At 45.6% G+C, this 14,372-nt stretch overlaps 1 protein-coding gene across 1 annotated transcript; it reads left to right on the top strand.

Moving 5' to 3' along the window:
* The first annotated feature begins 3,957 nt into the window (after positions 1-3,957).
* Positions 3,958-6,376, top strand: LOC147988119 (uncharacterized). Its single transcript, XM_087542614.1, has 5 exons — positions 3,958-4,017; positions 4,101-4,274; positions 4,357-4,704; positions 4,795-4,890; positions 6,344-6,376. The coding sequence occupies exons 1-5, from the start codon at positions 3,958-3,960 to the stop codon at positions 6,374-6,376; spliced, it is 711 nt and encodes a 236-aa protein (XP_087398740.1).
* The last annotated feature ends 7,996 nt before the right edge of the window (positions 6,377-14,372 follow it).

A 14,372-nucleotide genomic window follows, 5' to 3' on the forward strand; every position in this document is an offset into this window, starting at 1 on the left:
TATAACAGGTGATGGGTTCAATCCATATGGTATGCCGTCTAATCCATACAGCTGCTGGCCCGTATTTGTTATTCCACTCAGTCTCCCTCCCGGCGCCATAATGCAACGCAAGACCATGTTCCTGTCGCTTATATTTCCGGGGCCTGAATATCCGGGGAAGAATTTGAGTGTGTTTATGCAGCCATTGGTGGATGATTTGCACCATTCTTGGTACTTCCCGAGGTTGACATACGACTGGCATCTGCAGAAAAATTTCTTGATGAAAGTTTGGCTACAATATTGCATGCATGACTTTCCCGGCTATGTCTTGTTCTGCGGATGGTGTACAAGTGGAAAGATGCCTTGCCCAGTGTGCATGCAGGCCTTGATTTTCATTTGGCTGAAGAAGGGTGGCAAGTATGTTGCCTTTGACCTGCATCGACAGTTCCTCCCTTCAGACCATCCTGATAGGGAAGACAAGAAGAACTTCACAAAAGGCAAAGTTGTCCATGAAGTAAACGAGATTCCAACTTTTTCTGGTGCGGATGTGCTTGCTCAGCTAAAAGCTCTTAAGCCTGCTGGTGAAGGGAAAGGCAAAGGCAAAGCCACAGGCGAAGACGAGGGCGAGGGCAAAGGAAAAGGTAAAGGGAAAAATGTTTTGAAGGATATGGTGAGACGCACAACTGGACTCACATTACCCCCTTCACGCAGCTTCCCTACTTTAAGGACCTCAAACTTCCATACAACATCCGCGTGATGCACACCGAAAATAATGTCGCAGAGTCCCTTTTTCACACGATCCTCAACATTCCTGATAAGACAAAGGATAATGTTAATGCTAGAGTCGATCAACAGAATATTTGTGATAGACCACGTCTACACATGCAGCCTCCCACAGGCAGTCGAAAATCTTGGTTCAAACCAGATGCTGACTTCGTACTTAAAAAGGATCATAAGATGGAGGCATTCAAGTGGCTGAAACATGTTGTGAAGTTCACTGATGTTTATGCGTCAAATATAAGTAAGGGGGTCAATCTTTCAACAGGCAGAGTGATCGGGCTCAAGAGTCATGACTATCATGTATGGATTGGGCGGATTATGCCGGTGATGGTTCGGGGCTATGTTCCCGAGCATGTCTGGCGTGTGCTTGTGGAGTTAAGCCATTTCTTCCGCACGCTTTGTGCTAAAGAAGTATGTCCTGATAAGATAAAAGAAATGCATAAGAATGCGCCGGAGTTGATATGCAAGCTAGAGAAGATCTTCCCGCCAGGCTTTTCTTTACTCCAATGACACATCTCATTTTGCACCTCGCGAACGAGGTATTGTTGGGGGGGCCTGTGCAGAATCGTTGGCAGTACGGCCCTGAGAGATAGAACAAGCATCTGAGATAGAAATGTGGAAACAAAGCTAAGATTGAAGCTTCCATAGCTGAGGCAGTTATCCTAGAGGAGGTGGCAGACCTCAGGACAGCCTACTATCCGGACCTTGTTCCCAATTTGCACAATAAGGTGTCTCGATACAATACAGAAGAACCCAAGTATAAACCCAAGTTGCCTCTATTCATCGGGCAAGGTGGCAGGGTTGGATGCTCGACACCTTATCTCATGCCACGAGATGAGTGGGAGGATGTCATGTTCTATATCTTGCACAACATCAAGGAAGTTGAGGATGAGTGGATGAGTTAATACCTTTGCACCATTCTTTTATTCAATTTGTTATGTTCACTTTGCCTAGTTCTTATACCGCTTTTCTTATTGTAGTCGATTCGTTGAAGAAGAGTGGACGGGAATGCTGCCTCCAACTAAAGCGGAGGCACTTGCTCTTCTCCGAAAGGGTGTTGATGGAAGGAAAAATTTCGTTGCGTGGTTCATGGAGAAAGTAATTTTTCACACTTCACTATTATCTATTTAAATTAAACTCATGCACCCTATAATTTCAATTAAACTAATGCACCCTATAATTTCAATTAAACTTGTAGGGAAATGATCCGACCGAATCAATGGATGAAGAATTGAGATGGGTTTCCATGGGTTTGGCCCTGCCGTCATGACATGCCAAAAGTACGATGTGAATGGGTATCGCTTCCATACAGAGGAGCACCAGAACAGTTGGCCTGATCCCAAAACGTGGCCGCGAAAGGGTAGGAAAAATATACCGGAGTCTACACTGAAGGAGATAATAAAGTAGATTACTACGAAAGGGTAGGAAAAATATACGAGCTTACATTCAAATGTGGCCGCGAACACCTAAGTCTCACTGTGTTCAAATGCCGATGGTTCGACCCCCAAAAGGTTCTGAGACATACGCCTTCTGTTAGTTTAGTTGAAGTTAAACCATCAACCGTCTATGCCGGAGCTAATCTCTTTATCACCGCTACCCAGGCCACACAAGTATATTATCTGCCTTAGCCATGCCAGAAAGAGTACCTAAAGGGTTGGGAAGTTGTGTTCAAGGTGTCGCCACATGGTAAGCTACCAGACCCGAACGATGATGATTACTACAACATAAACCCCATGACATATGAGGGAGTGTTCATCCAGAGGAACATGATGACGTGGTCGGAAACAACGAGGATGATGACTTGGGTTATGTTGACCTGGACCCAAATGACGATGACGCACGGATTGATGGTGAGGCAGTTGTGAATCAAAGAGACATAATTATGCTTGAAAAGTTAAATGAAGACGCTAACGATGAGGAAGAGCCTCCACCTTCGTCAGACAACGAAGAAGATATGTGTGATAGTGATGATGAGACCGGTCCACAAATAGATTACAATAGTGATGATTCATATGGGTTCTAGAAAATGTAAGTTCTTTTAATGATCATTACAATAGTATGCTTAATGTGCTCTTCTGTTATTAATGTTTTTCCTGTATGCTTGTTTATTTGATATCCTTACTAATTGTTTATTCTCTTCTCAATGCAGGTTTGCTAATCATGGGAAAATCCACCGGCGCCAGTTTCCTTAGTAAATTCAAAGGACATACTCGGAGTGGACGAGCCCACAAGGTTCCCTCCCGACTACGTGAGGATGACACCTCACAGGGAGGTGGAGGGGTCAGGGGAGGAGACCCTAGAGGAGGAGGCAGTGGGGGGAGAGCCACTAGAGGAGGAGGCGGTGGGGGGAGAGGCAGCCGGGGCAAAAACCTCCGGGCCGTGTCAGAAATAGGAGGGTCTTATTGGATGCCCTCCTATACAGAGGCACCTTCTGAGTCTGAGGAGGAGTATTACATTCCTGATGGTGAGGAGGAGGAGGCCGAGGAGGAGGAGGTCGAGGAGGAGGGTGAGGAGGAGGGCGAGGAGGGTAGTGGAGGGGAGGTTGATCCCGAGTTGTGGGGTGACTTGCCACCTGGGGCTCCGCAGGGGTGGCTGCGTGGTAATGCCGGACTACCTACACCACCTTCTATCGAGGCGCACAAGTGGCTCATTGAACCTGCGGGGACAGAGTAAGTGCCTCTCAATCATATTTTCAACACATGACAACATTTTCTTATTGTACACATGGCAATCCTTTGATTCTTTTGCAGAAACTAGATCCTTCGCGGAAAGGGACGTAAACCGAACGGCCTTATCACTGTCCTGTTGAAGGTGTTTTGGCCTGGCCAATTCTGCCCGTGGCCAGACAAGGACCCGCAGCTGCGGGTTTTGGCCACGAGCTGGGCCCACTATGAGGATTGCAGCAACACGGAGTACAGGACGGCCGCTAAGGCCGTGATCACCAAATTTTGGGTAAGTTCTCTTCTGAATCACTTGTCTTCAGTTTCGTTCATAGTTTATCATTGAATCACTCAAATCATGCCTTGTTTGCTTCTGGTTTATGCATGATTGCAGCAACTCTATAGAGTTCTTGACAAGCACAAGGACAGAGCTGACGTGGTCTTGCTTGCGGCTGCGAAGAAGAAAGCTCGTCAGTTGCAGTACGAGGTGCGCTGGGTTGCCATCTCGCAGTACTACCACATCTACCTGCAACAAAAGATGACCAAAACTCAAGCGCAGAAGCAACGACTTACCTTGAACAGGGAGCAGTTCATGATGGTAACTATTACTAACTTTTCATCATTTCGAGCAATCAACTATATGTTTCGTGCTCACATGTCATGCTTCCAAAATTTGCATAGGTTGTTCCTCGTTGGTGCTATGGAAGGCATGACGGATGGGCGAGTTTGGTGGATAGATGGCTCGGCGACGATGCAGAGTTTGCTGCCAAGAGCATCAAGGCCCGGGCTAACCGTGGAAAAGACGGGACACACGGCCAAGGAAACAGGAACCACTGGGGCTTCAAGGCCATGAAGGTATATCTATATGCATGATGCATTTTTGTTCTTCTTTACCGTCATGTTCTTATGTATGGCTAACTTTTGTTTGACGTTGCAGGAGGACAAGTTGAAGAGGACGCTCTCAGACATTGAGTCGTGGAAGCTGGCCTGCGAGCGGAGTCATCCCAAGGAGGGTGAGAGCCAGTACTACGGCAAGACCGAGGAGCACCTAGAGTCTTACACTCAGCACTATCAGAAGTTGCATCTGGATGTTCCTGTTCCTGAGGTCGCCCAGTCTCAGATCGATGACACAGCGGTGGTGGCCATCCAGGGGAAGTCACATGGCCGTTATCCGTGTTTCGATGGCTTGATCACTCCTTCGATCTTGTACACACGGCTTCGGTCTAGCAACCCGAGCCAGTTAGAGAGTACAGGGCGTTCACAGACTCCCTTAGCCCGCCAGCATGCTATAAGTACTTCCCCTTTATCTTTTTCTCTCTAGCATTCTCAGTTTATTTTCAGCATTGCTCACTTACAAACAACCTAAATTATGTAGGCATATAAGGCCTTTGTCGAGCATAGGAATCTCGAGGTGCGAGAGTACTTGCAACGAGTGAAGGCAAACAATGATTACAACCGTCAGATGATGGCGGTTAGTTTTGCCCTCTTAAAACCAAGCTAAATTTTTGCACTTTCATTCCTTCTGACCTTCTAGTTTGCTTGTTTAACTAACATCCAGGCTATGTTGGCGTCTTGGAGTAACCGCACAGATCCACCACAAATGGGACCCCTACCACCACCTTCGGGAGAACCCCCACACGTGCCCACGTTCGATGAATGGGTGGCACTAGGCAGTGATAGTCCGGTTAGTACATTTGCCTAACTACTGACAAATTAGTTCTCGTTCACTCAACACTATCATATCATATTTACCGTTAGAATCTTCTCTCAAACATGTAGGGGACCGGTGGCTCGACTCCTGCTCCATCGATCCCAGTCACTCCGATCTTCCAGAGTGATGGTGGTCGCGGTGGCGGTTTTGGCGGAGGTGGTCTTAGCGGTGGTGCTTTTGGCGGAGGTGGTCTTGGTGGTGGTGGTTTTGGCGGAGGCGGTCTTGTTTGATGTTGATGATGATTCCGTGCATTTGGCCGTCGTGCCATGCCTTTCATGTTCCTACTTTTATTATGTTCCATGTCTTGCACTAGTTTTATGTTCATGAACTTTCGCCGGTGATGATCTTTAGATGATGATGATGAACTTGAGTATGTTTAGATGATGATGATGAACTTGAGTATGTTTAGATGATGAACTGTCATATTTCTGCATAATTCTATATTATTCTGCTTTGAAATGCTGTCAAATGAATTGAATAAGTGAAAACAGAGAAAATAAAAAAATAAAAAAACTATGCTATGGCAAAGCCGTCGGCATATATAAGCCCACGAGATACCATGACGCGCCACGTGGCACAGATATGCCGACGGCTTTGCCGTCGGCATAGTTTTCGGTCTATGCTCACGGCTTTGCCGTAGGCATATCTCTGCCACAAGGAGAAACCAGGGGCCGACACGTGGCAGAACTATGCCTACGGCAAAGCCGTCGGCATAGATTCCGTCTATGCCTACGGCCTGCCACCAGGAGGCACCACGGGATGCCACGTGGCATAAATATGCCGACGGCCTAGCCGTCGGCATAGATTTATATCTACGCCGACGGCCAAGCCGTCGGCGTACCTCTACCACGTGGCATTCCACGATTCGTCCGCGCTTTTGACGGCACCATCCATTGCCGTCAGACGGAAAACAGTGCCGACGGCTATACTATGACAACGGCTGACGCCAGGCCGTCGGCATAGCCCCCTATGCCGACGGCTATACTACACCGACGGTCTGACAAGACTACGCTGACGTGATCTACGCCGACGGGTCTATGCCGACGGCAGCCTTAGGCATAGATCTATGCCGACGGCATATGACCTATGCCGACGGCCCTGGGCCGTAGGCATAGTCCGCGAGTCCGGTAGTGGGTCCTGCTGTCCTTTTCATTCCATTAGCTAGGATCAACATATTAATCTTTTTTGCGAAATATATTAATCTTTTTTACAGGTACTGAACCTTTTAATCCATGATGCATGGTAAATCAACCGTCAAGCGGTTGCTGGTTGCACCCATACATTGCCGCCCACTGAGCGTCAGTTGCTTGGTTATTACTCCCTCCGTTTCTTTTTATTCCGCATATAAAATTTGGTCAAAGTCAAACTACACAAAGTTTGACCAAATTTATATAAAAATATATGAACATCTACAATACTAAAACTATATAGTATGAACATACGTTTCATGTTGCATCTGATAATACTAATTTCATATAGTGAATGTTTATATTTTTTAATATAAAGTTAGTCAAACTCTACAAAGCTTGACTTTGACCAAACCTTATATGCAGACTAAAAAGAAACGGAGGGAGTACTATATTGATCACTGCGGATCTATTTATGAGAGCCAAAAAAATTATTGCACCGGAAAATGCGGGCATTATTACAATTTTTCACTCATCAAGCTACATATGGCAATAAAATATTATTCGGGAAATTTTGATGAGAGCTTTGAGGATTTCTAGGTTTAGGTGAAGGGCTTGGGGAGTGTCAACTCTCCAAATTAGAATTCTGAGGGAATGATTAGAGATTATGGTTTTCCTACACAAGCAAATACACGACTCTCTGACTATCCATGTTATTGTGATTGTGAACACCGAGTTTTTCTCAATTATATGTTACGGTCTATGGAAACATTGAGTCTAATCAATGAGTTTGACTCTGTCATCTCATCTCCATGATAAAGTATATTATCTTCTGGCTATTGATTAGCATGTGTACTTGCCTCCTTCTTTAGTCTCTTATTATAGAGGTTATTGATTAGAGCATCTTCTACCTCCAGATCAAACACATCGGCATCACCTCACTTGGCTTCCTAGCTTCCTAGTTAGTAGTCAAATTCCAAAAACCACCGTCGCAGAAATCGTGAGAGAAGAAATTGAAGGATATGCTTTATTGAAAGAACAGGTGCATGTTCACTCATATACAAAAAAAGGCTCTAGAAAATATTATTCAAATATAAAGAGAACACAACAACATATACTATGACATAAGGATCAACCTATACACGATGGAATGGGAGTCTTTTGATTCTTTTCTTTACTTTTCTCTATCGCTCCCTGTCCGTCGGCGGCGCTGCGGTACCAGGCGTCGCCGAAGATGAACCGGAGGAAGGAACCATCCTTGTCCGTGTCGACGTTGGCAGACCGGGCGACGTCAGAGGTAAACTGCATCCATGAGTTATCCTCTCCCACGACGGCGCTGGTGTAGCAGGCGCCGTCGGAGATGAACTGCATCCAGGCGTTGTCCTCATCTACGCTGGCATCGCCGGCCACGGGCTGCATCCCTTCCTTATTCGCATCGAGGCCAACAGGTACGGAGTGCATCTCGCCCTTATTCGCCTCAGATGCAGCGCCGGCCATGGCCCCTTGGCCACCGGCCTGGACTTTTTGTGACGACCGACTGCGAGAAGACAAGTTAATTTAGCTTTGGCGTGAGCACGCAGGAATGTAACGGATCACTGGATTCGAGCTGAGCTGATGTCCCTGATGAGAGAGAGAGAGGGAGGGAGAGAGACCTGGACTGGGGCGGCGAGCGACAGCAGAATTGAAGCGGAGATGGATAGAACGCAGAGACACAGAAGAGCTGGGCTGCGGGTGCTCTGTGTTGGAAATATGAGCAAATTACTACGAGATTTAATCTGAATAAATAGGAAATAGATCATGACAGCAATAGCAGAGATTAAACTAATCATGCAAACTAGCATAATAGATGAACAGATCACATCTAGGGCACATACTAGAAACATGAATTCTACCACGATCTCGAACAGGAAGGATAGAATCACATACCGTGCAGCGGGAGCAGCACCGCCGGCGTTGACGTTGTCGCCCATGTCGTCAAGGATGAGGTTGTCGAGGTCGGGGAAGAAGTCGTCGTTCGCGAAGTCGTCGCTGCCAGCAGTCGCGCGAGTGCGCCCCCCAAAAACCTGATCGCCCCTCTCCCATACAGGATCACGAGAGGCGGGGTTCCGGAGGCCTGCTGTCCCTTCTCCCGGTGCATGCCGAAAGGAGGGATGGAGAAGACTTGCTTGGCGGCGCAATGATCTGGAACGGTGGTGAGAAACCATACAAATTGGCGGCGGCTAGGGTAGACGTCTGCCTGACTATATAGTGTGGGCCGGGTAGGTCGTGGGAGTAAACCCCACGTCCGAGTCGTTACGATCCAAAAGAATCAGAAACGGTTCAGTAATTAACGCGTCTGTTAATTATTAATTAATGACTCATTAATTTTTCCCGAGCAGCAAAAATATAGACAACGTGCATAGCTCTGTCCTCGGTTCGGCTCAATCCCGCAACCCGCGGCGCGTCGTGACGAGGCGTGGCGTGGCGAGGCGAACGAGGAGGAGGAGCGCGCGTGTAGGTCTCCTCTTCTCATGCTCATACAAGTGGTAGAAGAGCTCACCTTATAAAGAGGTGCAACTCTCTCTCAACTTCCGGGGTGGGACTAAACTTTAGTCTCACTCACTCCACTCACATGTGTGCATGAATGGGCCAAGAGAATTTCAAAATTTTAGTTGGGCTTTGGGCCAAAGGCCTACTAGCAAAATTCCAACACTCCCCCACAAAGTCTCATTGGCACATCTCATCATTTAGTTCCAAAACATTGTTTATATACTGGTGCTTAGTGGAGATTGTGAAGTTGAACTTCCACTTAGAGATTTATGCTACACTAGATCACAACTTGAATAGTGAACTATGCCTTGAACTACAAGTTTTCTACGAGACTAGTTTCACACAAATTCTTGACCGATACTGGGCTGCCGCAAGACATCCCCGCTGGTGGAGCGTATACGTCATACTCCAGGGCCTTTTCATGAATTTATTAGAGAACACCCAATTCTCACAGACTGCGACGTTAACAGTCAAATTCATATAGGTGTGTTCCTCAGAAGATGTTCTGCAGGACAACATCTCTGCTTACCCGAATAAGCCACTTGGAACATATTAAGATAAGTATCAACCTGTCATGCAGATCAGGAGAGTATTGCATCTTCATGGAGTGGGATAGGTAATATAGGGATACTCTCCTCCCAGCTGACCAACAGCTTGTCTCCCACTTCTACTTCACGGGATCTCCGATCAGATAGAGTGGTTTACCACTATGGACAACTCATGCGGTGGGTCTCAGACCCATCTCCGTCGATGCATTATCTATCACATTACGTGATAGACCCTTTGTGAAGGGATCTGCCAAATTTTTCGATGTTTGGATATAATCCAACGTAATAATTCCGGAGTTCCTCAATTTTCTGACAGATTTCAGTCTCCTCTTCACATGCCTTGAGGACTTCATATTGTCCTTTGAACTGTTTATTTTGACGATCATAATTTGATTATCACAGTTCATCAGGACAGGGGGGATTGGTTTTTCAACCATAGGTCAGTCCATCAAGAGTTCACGAAGCCACTCTGCTTCAATAGTGGCAGTGTCTAATGCTGTGAGTTCTGCTTCCATAGTTGACCTCGTTAAGATCGTCTGCTTGCAAGACTTTCAGGAAACAGCGCCACCACCAAGTGTGAAAACATAACCACTTGTGGCCTTAATCTCATCAGCATCAGATATCCAGTTTGAGTCACTATAACCCTCCAGTACCCTTGGATACCCGGTGTAGTGAATCCCATAGCTCACGGTGCCTTTCAAATAGCGCATAACTCTCTCAAGCGCATGCCAATGATCATCTCCCGGTTTTGATACAAACCGACTCAGTTTGATCACAGCAAAAGAGATGTCAGGCCTCGTACTCGCCAAATACATAAGCGAGCCAATAATCTGAGAATACCTCAGTTGATCTCTAGCAATCCATCAGTTCTTTTGAAGCAACACACTAGCATCATATGGAGTTGGAGAAGGCGTGCAGTCGCTATACCCAAAACGACTCAAGACCTTTTCCACATAGTGAGACTGAAGCAGTGTGATCCCACCATTCTCATATCTCAAAAGCTTGATGTTTAAGATAACATCAGCTACTCCTAGATCCTTCATCTCAAAACAGCGAGATAAGAAATCCTTAACCTCCTTGATTAAATCAAGTTTGGTTCCAAAGATCAGTATGTCATCGACATACACACAAAGAATAACTCCTTCGCCCCCACCATAGCGATAGTACACACACTTGTCACCATCGTTTACTACAAAGCCGGTAGCAGTTAATGTTCTTTCAAACTTCTCATGCCACTCTTTAGGAGATTGTTTAAGGCCATATAAAGACTTTAACAACTTGCACACCTTCCTTCCTGACCAGGTACTACAAAACCATCTGGCTGATCCATGTAGATTTCCTCCTTCAACTCTCCATTGAGGAAAGTTGTCTTAACGTCCATTTGATGAACGAGAAGACCATGTAAGGCAGCCAGTGATAGTAGCACCCGAATTGTGGTCAGTCTAGCCACGGATGAGTAAGTGTCAAAGAAGTATTCACCTTCTTTCTGGGTATAACCCTTGGCCACAAGTCGTGCCTTGTACTTTTCAATCGTACCATCATGTCTAAGCTTCTTCTTGAACACCCACTTGCATCCTACAGGTTTGCGCCCATAAGGACGGTCAGTGATCTCCCAGGTACCGTTAGCTAAGATGGAATCCATCTCGCTACGTACAGCTTCCTTCCAGTAGTCAGCATCAGGAGATGCATAGGCTTCTGAAATAGTCTTGGGTGTGTCATCCACGAGGTACACAATGAAATCATCACCAAAGGACTTTGCAGTCCTCTGTCTGTTACTCCTCATAGGAGTTCCATTGTCACCCTCAGCAGGATTCTCAACGTGTTCCATCGCAATGGTGGGTTCAGGAATTACAGTGAATTCCTCACTAGATGGAGTAGGTATCTCCTGATTTGATGAACTCGACATATCCTTCATAGGAAATATGTCCTCAAAGAAAGTTGCATCATTCGACTCCATAATCGTACCAACATGCATGTCGGATACCTCAGATTTTATTATCAAAAATCTATAGCCGATGCTATGAAAAGCATAGCCCAGAAGAACACAATTCACGGTTTTTGGTCCAAGCTTGCGCTTCTTGGGAATTGGTATGTTGAATTTCGCCAAACAACCCAAGTACGTAGGTAAGAGAGTTTCAACATTTTCCTTTCCCATTCCTCAAATGGAGTCATGGTCTTATGCTTTGTGGGAACTCGGTTTAGGACATGGCACACAGTCATTAGCGCCTCCCCCCATCATTCCTTGGATAGACCCGAAGTGTCTAACATGGTGTTAACCATATCAGTTAGAGTTCGGTTCTTTCTTTCGGCTACCCCATTTGACTGGGGTGACTAGGGAGGCGTCCTCTCATGGATTATACCATGTTCCGCACAAAACAGATCAAATTTATTGGAAAAATGTTCTTCACCACGATCGGACCTAAGCCATTTAATTTTTCGATCAAGTTGGTTCTCTGCCTCAGCTTTATAGTTTTTGAAGAAAGTCAAAGCCTCATCTTTTGGTTTCAGAAGATACACATAACAATATCTAGTGGAGTCATCAATCAACGTCATGAAGTATCTCTTTCCACCTTTTGTCAACACGCCATTCATCTCACAAAGATCAGAATGTATAAGCTCTAGTGGCGCCAAGTCTCTTGCCTCTGCAGTCTTATGGGACTTGCGAGGTTGCTTAGCTTGGACACATACTTGGCACTTAGAGCCTTTGACAGTAGAGATTTTCGGAATTAAGTTCATATTGGCTAGCCGCGTCATGCAACCAAAGTTAATGTGACAAAGTCGTGAATGTCAAATATCGGACTCATTGTTGTGGCAAACATTATTAATAACTTTAGTGCAAATATCTGACAAAGACAGGCGGAACAAGCCTCCGCTCTCATAGCCTTTTCCAACAAATTGTCCATACTTAGAAATTACAACTTTATTGGATTCGAAAACCAACTTAAAACCATCTCGACATAAACGGGAACCGCTAACGAGATTTTTATTTATGGACGGCACATGATAAACGTTCTTCAGACGCACAGTCTTCTCCGAAGTAAACTTCATATCAACCGTACCAACACCTCAAACGATGGCATGTGACCCGTTCCCCATCAGCACGGGTGAAGTCCCTGTTGCCTGGTAAGAAGAAAACATGGAGGCATCAGCACAAACATGTACATTGGCACCGGTGTCAATTAACCAATCAAGGGATTGAAATACTGAAAGGATGGTAGGTAAAATACCGTATCCTGATTCCTTCATATCAATATCACCGATGACAACATTAGCGGACTTGCCGCTCTTCTCATGTTCGCGCTCCTCAAAGCAGTTAGGACACTTCGGAGCCCAGTGATTAGGATCACCGCAGACATGGCAAAGTCCTTTCCCCTTCTTATGAGAATTCTTCTTGAAGTTGGTAGAATGTGATGGCTTGTTCTTTGTATCAAACTTGCCTTTGCCCTGAGTTTTGTTTTTATTGTTTTTGAACTTGTTGGGCTGGGAGTTCTTCTTCTGTACCATGTGGGCACTAGAACCTCCCTCAGCAACTCGAGCACGTGTGTCCTTTGCTCTCGCCTTCTCTTCAACATCAAGAGTACCAATGAGATCCGCAACGGAAAACTCCTGTCTCTTGTGTTTTAGGGAAGTAGCAAAATTGTTCCACGATCTAGGGCACATACTAGAAACATGAATTCTACCACGATCTCGAACAGGAAGGATAGAATCACATACGGTGCAGCGGGAGCAGCACCGCCGGCGTTGACGTTGTCGCCCATGTTGTCGAGGATGAGGTTTCGGAGGCCTGCTGTCCCTTCTCCCGGTGCACGCCGAAAGGAGGGATGGAGAAGACTTACTTGGCGGCGCAATGATCTGGAATTGTGGTGAGAAACCATACGAAGCGGCGGTGGCTAGGATAGACGTCTGCCTGACTATATAGTGCGGGCCGGGTAGGTCGTGGGAGTAAACCCCACGTCCGAGATGTCACGATCCAAAAGAATCGAAAACGGTTCAGTAATTAATGCGTCTGTTAATTATTAATTAATGACTCATTAATTTTTCCCGAGAAGCAAAAATATAGACAACGTGCATAGCTCTGTCCTTGCCTCGGCTCAATCCCGCGGCGTGCCGAGGCGTGGCGAGGCGAGCGAGGAGGAGGAGGGGCGCGCGTGTAGGTCTCCTCTTCTCATGCTCATACAAGTGGTAGAAGAGCTCACCTTATAAAGAGGTGCAACTCTCTCTCAACTTCCGGGGTGAGACTAAACTTTAGTATCACTCACTCCACTCACATGTGTGCATAAATGGGCCAAGAGAATTTCAGAATTTTAGTTGGGCTTTGGGCCAAAGGCATACTAGCAAAATTCCAACACTCTGATCCGTAGTTTTTATTGTTTCATTTGAGAAACATACATACATACATACATACATACATACATACATACATACATAGTTTTGGTGACCAAAGGAGAAAGCGCGTACACATATAGGCCCTGCCACGGTGTGGTGATGGGTGGTACCCACTTGTCACTGTCTCATGATGAGCTACTTAAGAGCGACTCTAGCAGATCACTAAATCCAGTTTGAAGAAGAAAAAAATTGTCTTTTTTTTCTCTAATCCGCACCTAACCAAAGCGTAATAAACCTTACAGTAGTACAACTTTTACTACGAGCGTAAATCCCAAACATTCGGGATTTGAGCAAGGCAAATCGAACATTTTTATGGCAACTTTAGTCAGACGATGATGGTAGGTTTATCTTAAATTGTAAGTGCATATAGTATAATCCAAAAGCGGTCAATGTATTACTAGATTAAATTGTTGTACGTACTACCTAATAATGGTTACTATCCTCAATGCTAACTAGTATATTGGTTACTAGCCTGAGTAGTTACTAGCCTGAGTTAGCCTGAGTAGTAACTATATATTCAAAAAACATTTTTCTACAAAACAAAGAAAACTGATAATTTTTTTTGTCAACACACACAGACACACACACACACACGCACATGTATATTATGTATCTGAAAATTTTAATTTCATTTTACTCGCACATGTGGCGT

Source organism: Triticum urartu, chromosome 2A (genome assembly GCF_056163025.1).
Source record: "Triticum urartu cultivar PI428250 chromosome 2A, HENAU_Tu73, whole genome shotgun sequence".
Classification (NCBI taxonomy): Eukaryota; Viridiplantae; Streptophyta; class Magnoliopsida; order Poales; family Poaceae; genus Triticum; species Triticum urartu.

Bases quoted from the DNA above. Each gene is read 5' to 3' on its own strand.
- LOC147988119 (XM_087542614.1), top strand. From the start codon at position 3,958: ATGACCAAAACTCAAGCGCAGAAGCAACGACTTACCTTGAACAGGGAG. The intron at 4,275-4,356 runs GTATATCTATAT...TTGACGTTGCAG, and splicing joins GGGGCTTCAAGGCCATGAAG to GAGGACAAGTTGAAGAGGAC. The intron at 4,891-6,343 runs GTTAGTTTTGCC...TCTTTTTTACAG, and splicing joins ACAACCGTCAGATGATGGCG to GTACTGAACCTTTTAATCCA.